This window comes from Uloborus diversus, chromosome 5, assembly GCF_026930045.1.
Source record: "Uloborus diversus isolate 005 chromosome 5, Udiv.v.3.1, whole genome shotgun sequence".
Lineage (NCBI taxonomy): Eukaryota > Metazoa > Arthropoda > Arachnida > Araneae > Uloboridae > Uloborus > Uloborus diversus.
In genome coordinates, this window is record NC_072735.1 from 123,725,047 (window position 1) to 123,741,257 (window position 16,211).

The 16,211-nt window shown below is 32.1% G+C and overlaps 1 protein-coding gene across 1 annotated transcript in view; it reads left to right on the forward strand.

Moving 5' to 3' along the window:
* The first annotated feature begins 1,736 nt into the window (after positions 1-1,736).
* The window catches only part of LOC129222361 (sodium/potassium/calcium exchanger 4-like), a 34,627-nt gene continuing 20,152 nt past the window's right edge, over positions 1,737-16,211 (forward strand). The window contains exons 1-3 of the mRNA XM_054856858.1: positions 1,737-2,030; positions 14,047-14,238; positions 15,474-15,557. Of these exons, the coding sequence (XP_054712833.1) occupies positions 1,865-2,030; positions 14,047-14,238; positions 15,474-15,557 (442 nt within the window). The 5' untranslated portion in view covers positions 1,737-1,864. The remainder of the gene's footprint in view (positions 2,031-14,046; positions 14,239-15,473; positions 15,558-16,211) is intronic.

The following is a 16,211-nucleotide window of genomic DNA, read 5'->3' on the forward strand; positions in this document are numbered from 1 at the left end:
CCTATAATAATGATTACAAACTTAGCATTTTTAACAGCGGGTTGCATTTTTAATACTTTTCTTTTGGAGTGGGGATGACTAATTGAATTATAAATTAAAATAAGAATGCTCAGAAGTTTTGTAAAAGTGAAAACATTTACAGAACTAATAATCAAGTGATACATATTTTATGAGTTAAAAAAATACTTTCGGTGCATATTAAACAGAAAATCCAAAAAATAATATTTTTTTGAATCATGGCTAATATTTAGGTTCATATTTTAAGCAGGAAAAACTTTTATAAAAATACGTTATGTTAAAAGAAAGAATTGAGTCATAGAACTCAAGATGTAGCTTTCCATTCACTATAAGTTAAAAAAAAAAAAAAAAAACCCTTAAAACGAATTTTATTTTTGTAACAAGCTTTACAAATATATAAAGCTTAACATTCATTCAAAATGATACTAATCAAGAGCTCATAATTACGTAAATGTTTATAAAAAATTAGACTTAATGCAAAGTAAATGAAAATATACTTTTTTCCAACATCTTTGCAAACAGATTTCTTGAACATATTTTACTTGAAACGCAGTTTTTAATTTTTCATTTGATAATAAACGCAGAAATCATGTTTCAAAAACGAAGAAATGCAACAGTTTTTCCCTCCTAAATATCCAAAGTTTTTCCAAAATTCTCCCGGATATCAAAATTTCCATCGCATTTGCAACTCTAATTATAGTGTCGCTGTCGCATGTTTAGCGAGAATGCGTTCGATATTTACTTTCTTTTTTTCTTTTTTGAACAATCAGAAATTACTTATTGTTTTCACTTGACAGTTGAATGACGTCCGCGTCCTTTGATTTTTTTTATATGCATATAATGCAGGCGCCCATGTGCTTCGCAATCGAATTATTTATAAACGACCTTCCCGGCTTTGCATAATCCTTTTTACGCGAAAACAGAATCCAGCACACAACGACCAACATCGAGCATCCAGTCCTAGAGTTCATTTGACGTCTTGAGTTCATATTATAAGTGCGACAAAAGCCATTACAAAAAACCTAAAAGAGTAGGGTCTTATCGCAATTCGTGGTTGCGAAAGACAAATAAATTAAATTCAAGAAATCAAAATTCAAATCATTTATCTTTTTTTAAACTTCTAAGCAAACAGAAAATAAAGTCATTTTTTGTATTTTCATGTCAGAATATCGAATAATCAATCACAAAGTAGTATTTTATGGCCATCACGAAACGTATTTTTTGCATCTTTCTTATGCCCTCTAGGCTCTTGAGTCATTTTTAAAACAACAAATTGAAATCTTCTTTTGATGGCATTTGAAAAATGGTGCATTCAGACTTGCAAATTATAGAAACGAGCTCAATACACAATTCCAAAATGTTCATCAAGAATCTTCCATTCACGAATACTGCATTCCCTTTCGATAAAAGCATTAACAGGTGATAACATGCACGAAAAGACTGATTGCGGACGACTGTAAACAACCTATTTATCGGACGTGCAGCTTCAAGGCATACACAAGTATGAGAAGTTCATATATTTATTCAATGATACTTGGTAAATCTGATCAATAAGTTTTACAATGAACCTCATCCAGCATTATCGCCTCAACAAGCACTTCAGATATACATACACTTCAGCAAGGCAAGAAAACAATGTATAATTTATCAGCCGAGAAAGGTGCTCTTAAGTTCTGCTATTGTCTTCGTGCCTGCCAGAGTTCATTTCCAATACAAATCTTCAAAGAGGAGCAATAAAATTTATTAGTCCATAACAAGATTTTACCCTTTGACTGGAAATGGAATACATTTTCGATGATAAATAAAAAGGAAAATAATAGTTTCGGTGCTTCTTCCCTTTAAAAAAATGTGCCCCAAACCAAAAACGGAAGTCAGTTATCATGACAAACCTACAGGAGGGAAAAAGAAGATATTGTTCTTAGTAGTGCCACTTATAGCGCTAGGGATTGGCATTTATCGCCAACAAAGAGTTGACTTGAAGGAAAAATCAGGTAGCATTTTACCCACACCTGGTAAGTTGAGGATTTTTGCTCATTTTATTCTAGTTTAAGAAAATGAATATATGTTTACTGCCGTGTGCAGGTAAAGGGCAGTAACTGCAAATTTTTCATTTTTCATTTTTTTGCATTTTTGTCATCTATTGTACGTTATCTTTATTGTACAAGCTCGCTTATTTGGTTTCCGCAGAAAAAAAGACGCGAAAAAGACATCTAATTCCAAGATGTCCCAATGGTTAGTATTGAATCCGACACATATTTCTTCAAATATCTCGAAAACTCATTTCTGCAGATACTGCCGTTTACCGGCACACGGCAGTTTACTGCACCCACTGCAAAGTATTCTGTCGGAATAAAATGTAGGCTTCAAATGCCCTCAAAACGTTTTTCAATGTATCTGAAGAATTGAGAGAACAATTTTTTTTCTTGTGGGAAGTTATGTCGACTTATGCCTTAAGTTCTCAAATCAGCTATAAAGATGGTCGCTATATTCAGACTTTATATGAGGCAGTAACAAGCAAAGGGATAAAAATGGACATTTTCAAGTTTTGAGTAAACCGAGTTTAAAGATAACATCTTAGGTAGGCTTTCATTCAATGTTTTTTTCTAAATCGTGCTGTACAGTAGCAACTACCACGACTACTAGTACTATCTCTTTCCCCAAGACAGAGGAGAGGTTCCCCTACTATTTGCGCTGCTTATCTTAAAATTTTTAATTTTGCCACTTACATCCCTTTGCTTCACACTGCCTCATACGAGATAAACATTCAAAGGTATTGATTTGAATTTTGAATAAAACGTATCACATATTAGGCTCTTAAATTTTTATTTATGTATTTACCTTTTTATTTCTTTCTGCATTAAACTATGCATTTAATAATTAAAATTAACTAAAATCCTAATATCGTTAAAGTTAGCAACATTTATTTTTAACTATTAATGTTAAGAACTCTTTATTTTTAATTTTGAAACCAATTACATTTTATGGATCTCTATTTAAAAACTAATAATAGTTAGATACGAATGTATCACGGTTTGTAATAAATGCCTTCCGTAAAAATAACTTAAAGATTAGTTAATTTAGGTGTTATGCTCTCATATTCGGTAACAATACTACATTCCGAAGACAAGGAAGAGGCATCTAAAAATTTCATTGAAAACCTTTTTCGATTGACGAAGCCAAACGACATGCAGATAAACTACTCCAAGGTTAACAAAAACCAGTACAACAAGAAATCGGGTATAAGAGTGAGGAAGGCAAGAGTTCACAAATTACGGTCGATGTTTTTATTTCTCTTAAATTCGATACGTTCCTCCATTTTACAAGAACTTTAACAGTAAGTTGACGACAGGGGGGAGAGGGGGGGGGGGTCAGGCCGCAGATTGCAACGTTCAAGTTATTTTGTGTGGGGGGGGGGTCAGGTTTATATTTTCCTTCTAGGGGAGAATCTTGTTCTTAGGGGTTCATCATGGGGGGGGGGGTAGTTGTGTCATTGCTCTTGGGGGTGGGGTGGAATGGGCACCTCAGTTGATGAAAGGAAAGTATGAACCTAATATAACCAGGAAAAATTAACATTACTTAGAATGTCTTCAAGCGTTTTATCTGCTGTACCCCTTAAATATGTCCTAGATTTGTTGTTGTGTTCTTTGAATTTCGACCACAGTGGGCAGAAGCTCTTTCCCGCGGAATCCACCGAAAACTTTTTGTGTGAGGTAGAAAATGCTCTCCTGTTTATCAGAAATAATTTTTAAACTTCATCTCTTCCTCAGGCATGTCATTTCAAAATTTTCCTAGGGTGAAACTAGAAATGTTCAATGAATATTATATCCAAAAACAACATCTTTCTATTTGTCAATATATTATTTTATCAAAGCTAGATAACTACTTGCTTCTTCTGATCCCTCTAAAGGACACGATGCTCTTAGTTATAGAATAATTTATTGCCTCCACGTTGTATACTAAAAGGAAGAATTAATGGCAATAATTTTATTTCTTCCATTACCTTAGATAAATTTTCGTTGACACAATTGTTAAGCGTTGCCTACAATGCTAAAAGCAAATTTGTTTTCATCTGAAAATGCAAATGAATTTTCAAAATCATTTCGAGTTTTTAGCCCGTTTTCGTACGATTATTTTTCGATAATTTAGAAAACATTTGAGAAGTGACCTATTTAAATATCTGAAGGAACATATAGCAGATGAAATTCGTATTGATATGAATAAATTTTTAAAACTTTTTAATAGTTGTCTTTTCAATCTGCCTATTTTTTCTACTTCTGAGCAAAATCTATTGCCAAACTCTATCGAAGTTTTTGTTTGAAGACCATTTTACAATTCCAATAATGATGGTGATGATAGTGATAATGATGATGAATTTGTAAAACTTCTTTGATAGTTAAAACTGTTATATGTATAGTCTAATTTTTTAGAATAAACTTTCATGTGAAAGAGTTCACTTCAACTGAATTTGACTGCCTTACTCCTTACTAATAATAAAGCTGCAAGTCTCTTTGTCAGGATCTCTATCTGTCCGGATCTCTGTCTGTCTGTCAGGATCTCTGTGACGCGCATAGCGCCTAGACCGTTCGACAGATTTTCATGAAATTTGGCACAGAATTAGTTTGTAGCATGGGGGTGTGCACCTCGAAGCGATTTTTCGAAAATTCGATGTGGTTATTTTTCTATTCCAATTTTAAGAACAAAATTATCATAAGATGAACGAGTAAATTATGAAATTATCATAACGTGGAACCGTAACATGGGCACAAAGCCAATTGGCAAGATTCGAAATTATCATAACGTGGGACCGTAACATGGGTACAAGCCAATTGGCGAGAAAAGTCACCATACATTATTTGTAAATGTACAGGCGAACCAAAAGACCGTTTAATTTTTCTATTAAGGACAAAGCCGTGCGGGTACCACTAGTTCAATAATAAATTGAAAATGTTACAATAGCTGTTACATATGATTTCAATCATCTTCCTGCGAATTAATGATTACTTTTAAAAAATCATGTGAACGAATTAACCATTTTAAAATGACAAAAGTTGGAATATTTATGATCAATTTATAAATTAAAAAAAAAGTTTTGAAAGAAAAAAGTCGTGATATTTATTTTCCATCAAACATGAGATATGATATAAAAATAAAGTTAGATGCATCGTAATTAGTTTTGCAAGAATAACTCATTTCAAAAAATAAAAGAGGATGTTTTGAGTAATGTTTTTTGCTCCTAAAAAACATAATTTTTAGACATAGCTCGTATATCTTAGGTAACATAATTTTTTATCATAAATTTCTAGAATTTTATAATTCTTTTCCTTTATTTTAACTTTTATTTTTCTTTTAGAACTTATTGCAGAAAGTGAATTGTGTAAGAAATTTTTATTTTACTGTTACATATTCCTGCGTGTGAATTATTCTAGGCGTTTCAATTTGCATTTTTTAAAGAGAGGAAATATTTTTTGATACATCAAATATCTAAAACCCCCTTGTGAAATTGCAATGGTTGCAGTTGCAGATTTTTCAAGTTAGAATTAGTTACTAGATTTGTGGAAGTAGAACTGTAGACGTTGAAAGTTATGTTCAGTAGCTTGTGAGTACAGTTTGTTTTGCGTGTAAGTGTATTGACTATATGAGTATTAAGTGTATTAACGATATTGAAAAACACAAGGCAGAAGGCATTTAAATATTAATTTTTAACTTTGGTTTTATCCCATGATAGATAAGGTCACCGGAAAATTTAAGGAATATATATATATATATATATATATATATATAAAAGATGAAGTATTGAAATGGAAGGTAAACTGATTTGCATGAGCTGAACTTAGTAATGATTACTAGTTTGATGACAAATAAGATACTCGATAGGGTAGTAGTTTTTTTTTACTTTGCTTGTTGAAGCTTAAAATTAAGAATAAATAAATACATAATTTTCAGATCGAAAACTACATAAAAATTTAAAACTAAATGCATGTATATTAAAAAATGTTCACCCATTTTTAAACCAGACATTTTAAAAGTAAAATTAAAAGTTCACAGACAAATAAAGTCTTAGTGGAAGATTTCGCATTAATTGTGTACTTAAGTATTGGTTTCAAATTCGAAGACTAAAATGCATTTAGCTTAGTAGAAATTTTTAAATTATGTTCTGTCTGAAAAAAATAATTCCAAGTATTTTTTTATTTAAAAATCACGTACAAATAGTTTTGGAAAATTTCAGTAAAAATTACTAAAACTAATATAAAAATCGCTAAAGGAAAAAAAAATCATAAATTGTAAATCCATGTTTTAAAGATTGAAATCCCCATGTTTTTAATGCACTTATAATAGACCAAGAGCTGACCCCCCAAAACACGATTTATCTCTTTTATGGCTTGTGGCCGGTTAAAATAATAAAAAAATGCAATTTAAAACTATGGCTCGAATCCCTCCCACTAATTTTGGGTCACACGGCTGCGTGGGTGGATGAAAGGTCAAAAAAATGAAAAATATCAAAGTGATGAGTTAAATGGCTAAAAACTATATAATAGCATTAAATTAATAAGAAAAAACCCGTAGCTAATTTCCCCCCCAGCTATGTTGGGGCGAACGTGGTGCCCCCCAGGGGTAAAGTATCGATTATTAAACTTAAAAAAAAAATGATCACTTTCGTGGGGGGGAATTTTACAGGGTATTAGTTTCATTATTTTGATTGCCAAAAAAAATTCCCCCCCCAGTAACTATGGGTCAATTTGTCAAAAAAAAATTTTTTTTGTTCCTCTTTATTTGGTTCAAGTCGAGTATTATTCGAACTTACGCATGACTGTTTAAGTTGCAAAAAAAAACCCCCAAAGTTTGAACGTTTTTTCATTAAAAAAAACTCGTAGCAATCCCCCCCCCACACCTATGGAGGGGGTTGCTACGCGGTGCGCAGTTTTACAACGTGGTGCCCCCCCCCCCAGGGGTGAATTGTCGATTGATTAAATTAAAAATAAATGATCACTTTCGTGGAGGGAATTTTACAGAGTATACATTTAATTGCAAAACAAAATATCTCCTCCCCAGCAATTATAAGTCTACTAGCTGCATTGTCAGGCGTTGCACGGTCTACCTCAAAAATGTACGTGTTTTCGGCGTTCCAAGCATTTTATACAATTATATAAATTTTCTCGCTTTCATTACATTTCTTATTGCTGCTCCACTCTTATTAGTCAAAGCGCAATGTTATATAGCCTATAGCCTTCTCAATAAATGGACTATTCAACATAAAATGAATTTTTCAGTTCGAACCCGTCGTCCCTGTAGACCAAGAGCTGTGCCCCCAAAACACGGTTTATCTGTTTTATGGCGGGTGGCCGGTTAAAATAATAAAAAAATTTGATTAAAAATTTTGGCTCTAATCCCCCCCTCCCTCCGCCCACTATTTTCGGGTCACACGCTGCATGGGTGGATGAAAGGTCAAAATAAAAGAAAAATATTAACATAAGTGAAATGGCTAAAAATTATATAATAACATTAAATTAATTAAAAAAACCACGTAACAAATCTCCCCTCTCAGCTATGTTGGGGCGAATGTGGGAGCCCCCCCCCCCCCAGAAGTGAATATCGATTGTTAAAATTAAAAAAAAAAAAAAATCACTTTCGTGGGGTTGGGGATGGGGAACTTTACAGGGTATTTGTTTCATTATTTTGATTTTCAAAAAATCTCCCCCCCCCAGTAACTATGGGTAAATTTGTCAAAAAAAAAAAGTTTTTTGTTTCTCTTTATTTGGTTCGAGTCCAGTACTATTCGAATTTTCCCATGACCTCTTAAATTGTAAAAAACAATTGCAATTATTTATTCGGTAAAAAAAACACGTAGAAAATCCCCCCCCCCAGCTATGTTAGGGCGAACTTGTTGCCCCCCAGGAGTGAATTATCGATTGATTAAATAAAAAAAAAAGATTACTTTCGTAGAGAGGAGGGATTTTCTCAGAGTTTACATTTGATTGTAGCAGGAAAAAAAATCCCCCCCCCCAAAAAAAATGTTTTTAATTTAAATTAGAAATTTTGAAATATTTTTCAAAATGAAAGGAAGCAATACAGCGTCCGTACATCTGCTTCTACCATTGTGTGCTCAGCATGAAAAGAATGAAGGGGAAAGTATACGCCTGTGATGATTTCTTCTTCCTGTTTCGAGGGCAGTTTCGTCAGTGATCAACTGTAGCCAACACAGTGAAGTCGTTATAGCTGTTGGTTTTTCTTTTCGGAGCACGCTGTACCGAATCCTTAAACTGAAAACGTAAAAAAATCCTTTTTTCAAAAATATATTTTGATGTTTTTATATTATGAGTGTTTTAAAGGGTAATTTTAAGTGTAGCCAGCCACCAGATAAAAGATAAGTTAGTATATTATCTCCAGAGTATACATTTAATTGTTTTAATTGCAAAAAAAAAAAAAAAAAAATCTCCCCCTACCCCAGTAATTATGAGTTTATTTCACAAACAAAAGTGATTTTATGTTAAAATTGCAATAACGACGTTTTTACTTGTAAATGTTAATGCGTTAATCCGATGCGTTAAATGAATTTTTAAAATAATAATTTGGAAATTCATATAGATTTATTTACCTTCAGCATATTGGTTGTGATAGTGTCTATATAGTTTGATAAAAATGTTCTTGCAATCTCGATGATATAAATCTGCTTCTGTTAAGAACTCGGAAAAATCTAAATCACGGAATTTCAGTTTTCAGTGTTTTCGAATCTTTGAAACTTTTATTCCTTCAAATAAAGTTTCTGTCAAAACATTATCTTTTATCTGGTGGCTGGCTACACTTAAAATTACCCTTTAAAACGCTCATAATATAAAAACATCAAAATATATTTTTGAAAAAAGGATTTTTTTACGTTTTCAGTTTAAGGATGCGGTACAGCGTGCTCCGAAAAGAAAAACCAACAGCTATAACGACTTCACTGTGTTGGCTACAGTTGATCACTGACGAAACTGCCCTCGAAACAGCAAGAAGAAATCATCACAGGCGTATACTTTCCCCTTCATTCTTTTCATGCTGAGCACACAGTGGTAGAAGCAGATGTACGGACGCTGAATTGCTTCCTTTCATTTTGAAAAATATTTCAAAATTTCTAATTTAAATTAAAAACATTTTTTTTGGGGGGGGGGGATATTTTTTCCTGCTACAATCAAATGTAAACTCTGAGAAAATCCCTCCTCTCTACGAAAGTAATCTTTTTTTTTTATTTAATCAATCGATAATTCACTCCTGGGGGGGCAACAAGTTCGCCCTAACATAGCTGGGGGGCGGGGGATTTTCTCCGTGTTTTTTTTTTACCGAATAAATAATTGAAATTGTTTTTTACAATTTAAGAGGTCATGGGAAAGTTCAAATAGTACTGGACTCGGACCAAATAAAGAGAAACAAAAAACTTTTTTTTTGACAAATTTACCCATACTTACTGGGGGGGGGGAGATTTTTTGGAAATCAAAATAATGAAACAAATACCCTGTAAAGTTCCCCATCCCCAACCCCACGAAAGTGATTTTTTTTTTTTTTTTAAATTTTAACAATCGATATTCATTTCTGGGGGGGGGGGGCTCCCACATTCGCCCCAACATAGCTGGAGGGGAGATTTGCTATGTGGTTTTTTTAAATTAATTTAATGTTATTATATAATTTTTAGCCATTTCACTTATGTTAATATTTTTCTTTTATTTTGACCTTTCATCCACCCATGCAGCGTGTGACCCGAAAATAGTGGGCGGAGGGGGGGGGGGGATTAGAGCCAAAATTTTTAATCACATTTTTTTATTATTTTAACCGGCCACCCGTCATAAAACAGATAAACCGTGTTTTGGGGGCTCAGCTCTTGGTCTACAGGGACGACGGGTTCGAACTGAAAAATTCATTTTTTGTTGAATAGTCCATTTATTGAGAAGGCTATAGGCTATATAACATTGCGCTTTGACTAATAAGAGTGGAGCAGCAATAAGAAATGTAATGAAAGCGAGAAAATTTATATAATTGTATAAAATGCTTGGAACGCCGAATATACGTACATTTTTGAGGTAGACCGTGCAACGCCTGGCAATGCAGCTAGTAGACTTATAATTGCTGGGGAGGAGATATTTTGTTTTGCAATTAAATGTGTACTCTGTAAAATTCCCTCCACGAAAGTGATCATTTATTTTTAATTTAATCAATCGACAATTCACCCCTGGGGGGGGGGGCACCACGTTGTAAAACTGCGCACCGCGTAGCAACCCCCTCCATAGGTGTGGGGGGGGGATTGCTACGAGTTTTTTTTTAATGAAAAAACGTTCAAACTTTGGGGGGGTTTTTTTGCAACTTAAACAGTCATGCGTAAGTTCGAATAATACTCGACTTGAACCAAATAAAGAGGAACAAAAAAAATTTTTTTTGACAAATTGACCCATAGTTACTGGGGGGGGAATTTTTTTTTTGGCAATCAAAATAATGAAACTAATACCCTGTAAAATTCCCCCCCACGAAAGTGATCATTTTTTTTAAGATTAATAATTGATACTTTACCCCTGGGGGGCATCACGTTCGCCCCAACATAGCTGGGGGGGAAATTAGCTACGGGTTTTTTCTTATTAATTTAATGCTATTATATAGTTTTTAGCCATTTAACTCATCACTTTGATATTTTTCATTTTTTTTACCTTTCATCCACCCACGCAGCCGTTTGACCCAAAATTAGTGGGGGGGATTCGAGCCAAAGTTTTAAATTGCATTTTTTTATTATTTTAACCGGCCACAAGCCATAAAAGAGATAAATCGTGTTTTGGGGGGTCAGCTCTTGGTCTATAAGGATATTTAAATTTTCTCTTTGTTACAAATTCTGCTAATATTTTTTTTGAAAATACAATGTATTTATCGTAGTACTTGTGCTGAAAATTCAAATTTCACTCCCCCTTTCCCTGTATCATGCTTAATGTAATCCTCAAAACTATTGTTGCTTAACTTCTTAAGAAAACCGACATAATTATTTGGAAAATAATAACTAGAAACGAAACGAATTGATGTTTACAACTTAGCAGTTTTTTTTAAAGTCAAACATTCTTTAGTTTCTTCTTTTTACTTTGTTCTTTGGCACCATAGAATTTTTCTGAAGAATAAAAGCACTTACCTAAGAGTAGTACCGGCTTGAGTTTATTCTACTTTTTAATTAATTTTAATTACAGATAGAACAATAACTCTACACTTTACTAGACTTTGCACAATTATTTCAAACTTGTAAAAAAGTCACTTGAGTTTTTCAATTTCCAGGGCGTTGAACTCCTCCACGGACTTTAATGCTATTGTTCTTTCCTTTGTATTTACCGGGACAAATATTTCTAATGAAACTTATTTCTCCTTTCATTGGAGTGTAAAAGAAAAATCAATGATGATTCTAAGGCTTTAAAACGGATCAAGAATGAAAATTTATTTTTGCATTAATGTGTTTTGATTCAGAAGTTCATTTTTAGATAAACAAAAGAGGGAAAAAAAGACATTAAGTTTCGAGCGTCGGTCAGTTTACTTAATGAACTGATTTCAAACTAACTATAGTTTTTCGTTCACAATTTTGTGTTCTGCAATGAGACGAAAAGATACTTGAATAGTAGTAGATGCCACAATAAAAATAATTTAGCAACAAAATTTTACTGGGCGAATTATGTGATTAAATTGTTTCTTTAATACTGAATAGATTTTTCAAGCATTGATAATTACAAATATTCAATCATATTGTATGTGTGTGCGTACAAATAATAATAATGAAAAGTAATTGAAATAAAAATAAAAGCTTAATAGCTGATTTACTTCAATTAAAAGAGCAAATTGAAAACAAGTTAAAAGGAGATAAAAATGGATGCTTCACATGTCGTGTTAGAAAAGTGCATTTATACAAAAAACAATTTATAATGTAACAGAATTATAAATGAAGAAAATTTCAACTTTTTGAAAAAGAACTTTTTATTTCTACGAAAGTTTTTGAGAAATAGCTACGTGCATCCGATTAATCGACAGTAATTGGTAATCTGTCACAGTTGGTCACTGCTGATTATTTATAATCGACGAATGTTCACCGATTAATAGGACGATTTTTTTAAATTAAAATCGCTTTAAGTGTCGCCAGAACTGTTAAATTTGCTGAATTAGTTCATAAACAATAAATGAATGTAATTTTCTGCAACCAAAGGTAACATGTCATTATACAATAAATTAGTAATAATAATAAAAATATAAACTTAAAAAGTCAAATCATTCATTTTCAAAAACATTATTGAGCCAATGCATTTTTTCAAAAAAAAAAAGTATTAGGCTATGAGATAGTTACTAATAGTGTAATAATCTATTTTATAATTGTCTATTAAAATTACAAACTTTCTCAATCAATAAAAAATTTATTATAATTCAATATGTTTGATTCTTTCAATGAACAATTGAACTTGTTAATTTTTTTAATTTATTTTTTACGTTTTACAATAATGTGCGGCATCATGCATGTAATGTTGCATACATCTCATGTGTCAATACATTTCTCCACACCTACTTTTCTCCTCGTGTTTTCAGATTGCGTAATAATAAAGATGAAAGGCCTGCTCTAAATAAGCTACTAACAGTTCAAAAAGCCAATGCTAAACTGAAAGTGTCTACAAACAACGGTATATTAACTAAATATTTGCATTTTCATTTCTAGTTTACGACAGAATATAATTTTATTAACAATAATTAGAAAATCGGTTTACTCATCTGAAACTAACTGAATACCATTTTGAACCGTTATTTTAAAGGAAAATTATGAAAATAGAGAAAAATTCATTAAATTTTATAAAAAATAAACTATTAACCAATTCTATAGAGTCGAATTCATTGAAAGTCTCAACAAACAATGGTATATACTAACTAAATATTTGCATTTTCATTTCTAGTTAAAGACAGAATACAATTTAATTAACAGTAATTAGAAAATCGGTATACTGAGCTGAAACTAACTGAATACAATTTTAAAACGTTATTTTAAAGACAAATTATGAAAATCGAGAAAAGTTCATTATCGTTTACATAAATTAACTATTTACCAATTCTAAAGAGTCAAAGTATTAATCAAAGAAAAAAGAAAGTCGATGGGAAAACTGTAAGTGACTGAACACTTAAAATCATTATCATTATAGTTAATCGACAGTCGATTATATTTGGCCGATTAATTGATAGTCAGTAATGGACCAATTTGCTTGTCGGTTTCATTCTTCAAGTGAATAAATTACTTCCTACTTATCATTGAGAATGGAATCATCAAAATGAAAAACTATGTAACTATCTCTTGAAGGTTTTAACTATTTTCAGAAGGAAAAAAAAACTTTTTAATTCGCTAAAAACATTGCCTAAATAGTATTGTTCTTCAAGCAATATGTTGATACTGTGACGACTAAGCTATCCACGACCTCATTTAAAGTCTTATGAAATTAATAACTATTTTATTAATTAAAAAGAGTTCACGTAAGTAGTTTATATAATTACCGCGATAGGGTGAAAAATTGTAACGAAAGAGGAAAAATTAAAGTGTTAATATTTTCTAAAACATGAGGGGAAAAACTATTTTTACATAGTTTGTTTTATAATTTTTGTTTAAATTACTTTTTCAAAGCTTTTCTTATTCATTTACGGAGCACTCAAAACTGCTTATTTGTTCTGACTTCGCTCAATGAATATGGTTTAATCTATTGTCTTTGTCATTTGCTAGATGCGAATCAGGTAATTCTTTGTAGTTTCATTGAATAACTTTAACAAAATTAATCACACATCCTTGACTTATGTGTTAAGTTTATGTTTTTTTTTTCATAAAAAGTTTAATTCCCGTCAAGAACTTAAGGGTTTTGAAAAATTAATGATTTTCGAAACTTAGGTCTAGGAAATTATGTCATAGTTTTAACGCTGTTCGAACAGATGTAAACTTTCACCTATAACATCTTAACCATTTAACCATCCAAAAATACATTATAGCTCAATAATTATTGATGCACATATCTTACATTTCAGTGCCAAAGCATTCTGGCGTTCCTGACTGCATCCCTCCAGCCATCAATGAATTTCCAGACGACATTTTCACCCAGGAGCAGCGACAAAGCGGTTTCGTTATCATCCATATAGTGGCAACAGCTTATCTTTGTCTTGTCTTAGCTATCATTTGTGATCAGTTCTTCGTGCCTACGCTTGAAATAATTGCAGAAGGTACACAATTTATATGTTCTCCATATAAGTTTCTTAAAAAAAGAGGTGCACAATGGGCCAGCCACGGCAATTACTCACTCCGTAAGGGGTAAAATGTAAGGATTTAGCATTACCCAGGCTGCACCACGTGGAGGTCTCCACCACTACAGTTCTTTAAAAAGAAGGTATGCACCTCATGCGAAGTGTTTATGAAGGTTAAGCGGGGAACAAGGGTTAGCATTTCCCATACGTAAATGGTCAAATCAGCCAAGACTGTCAAAAAATAAATATCTGTATCGCAGATATTAATGAATATCTGTATCGCAGATATTACTGTTCGTCAATATTTTACACTTACACGCATACATACACGCACCTACACACACATACATACACCTACATACACATACATACACCTACACACATACACAAACACATACACACACACACCTACACATTCATACACATTCACATACACACACACCTACACACTCACATACACACACACCTACACAAACACATACACACAACTACCCACACACTCATGCCTGCACACAGACACAAACACACATGCCTACACACACACATACCCCCCTCACACAAACACACGCTTACATATACACACATACCCGTGATTGCGAAAAACATAATTTGAATTCAAGATGACAAAATTCAAATTAATTTTTTTTAATTCATTTTTTTTCACTATAGATATATGAAATTCAATAAAATGCAATGGTACCTAAGCGGACTGCTTTATTAAAAGCTAGTAAAGATGGAAGAGAAAAGGAACGCTTCTTTTAATTAAGAAAAGATTTAGGGCATCGTAACAGTATTTTATGTAGAATAACACTGCTTAAAAAATCAGTATAAATTTAGTTCTTTGTGCAGGAGTTAATATAGTTAAGGAATGGTTTTAAATAAATAACCTTTTGCATAACGTAAAATTTTGACCTACGCAAGGGGTCTTGGCACACATCCCTCGCGTATGTTAATATTCCACTATGGTCCTTTGTTATCGTACTTGAAACTTCAAACTTATAAATTTAATACCTACTCATGAATGCAACCAAGCTATCCATTGCATTAATTGCTAATCAAAAGGCAAAATGTCTATTTTCTCCTTAAAATTGATGTGTGAAATTAAGTTTTGTTATCAGTTAGTAGTTGCAAAGTGTTATATTTAAGTAAATGATCAACTTAAAATGTTCTTCATTTAATTTATTTATTTGCATCATGGCGTAACTTTTTTTCAGCTCTAAACGTGCCTGTTGATGTAGCTGGGGCAACTTTTATGGCGATAGGCACGTCCTCTCCAGAACTATATTCAGCCGTAATTGGTAAGATAGTTATGTACTCCACAGCTATTACTAAAATCTACAGATGCATTTTAGTTAAGTTTAAATTCATAAAAACTGATTCTTTGCATTTGTTTTCTGTAAACCTTAACGAATATTTCGCTAAACTAAAATTTTAACAGGATATAGGACGAAATAGTAAAGTAGTACTATAGTTCCAATTACAACGAAAGACAAAAGATAGTTGTTTATTTGTGTCAAATTTTGAACTCTTTCTCAAATTCTTCTTTTCCTGTATATATAATTTAATAAATTTCACTCTACCGGTTTTCCATTGTTTCAGGTAAAATTTCGAAATACACAATAATCTAAAGCTTCACACGTAATTCCTTTTCTTTAATTGCAATGTTAAAATTATATTTTTAATGCCTCTTTTTAGCAATTTTTAAACGTCAAAAAGTCGCAGCATTTTAAATCTTCTTTTTTTTACATTCAGTTTATTGAAAAACTAAATTCAAAGCATAAAATATAAATTTCCAACCCTATTAATAGAGGTTAAAAAAAAGTTGCATTCACAGAGTGTTTGCTGAATTAATGAAGATTGACTGTAGATTCTATTGAAGATGATTACAAAAAAAAAAAAAAAAAAAAAAACAGCTTATTGGAAATATTTTACTAAGAAAATTCGAAATAATA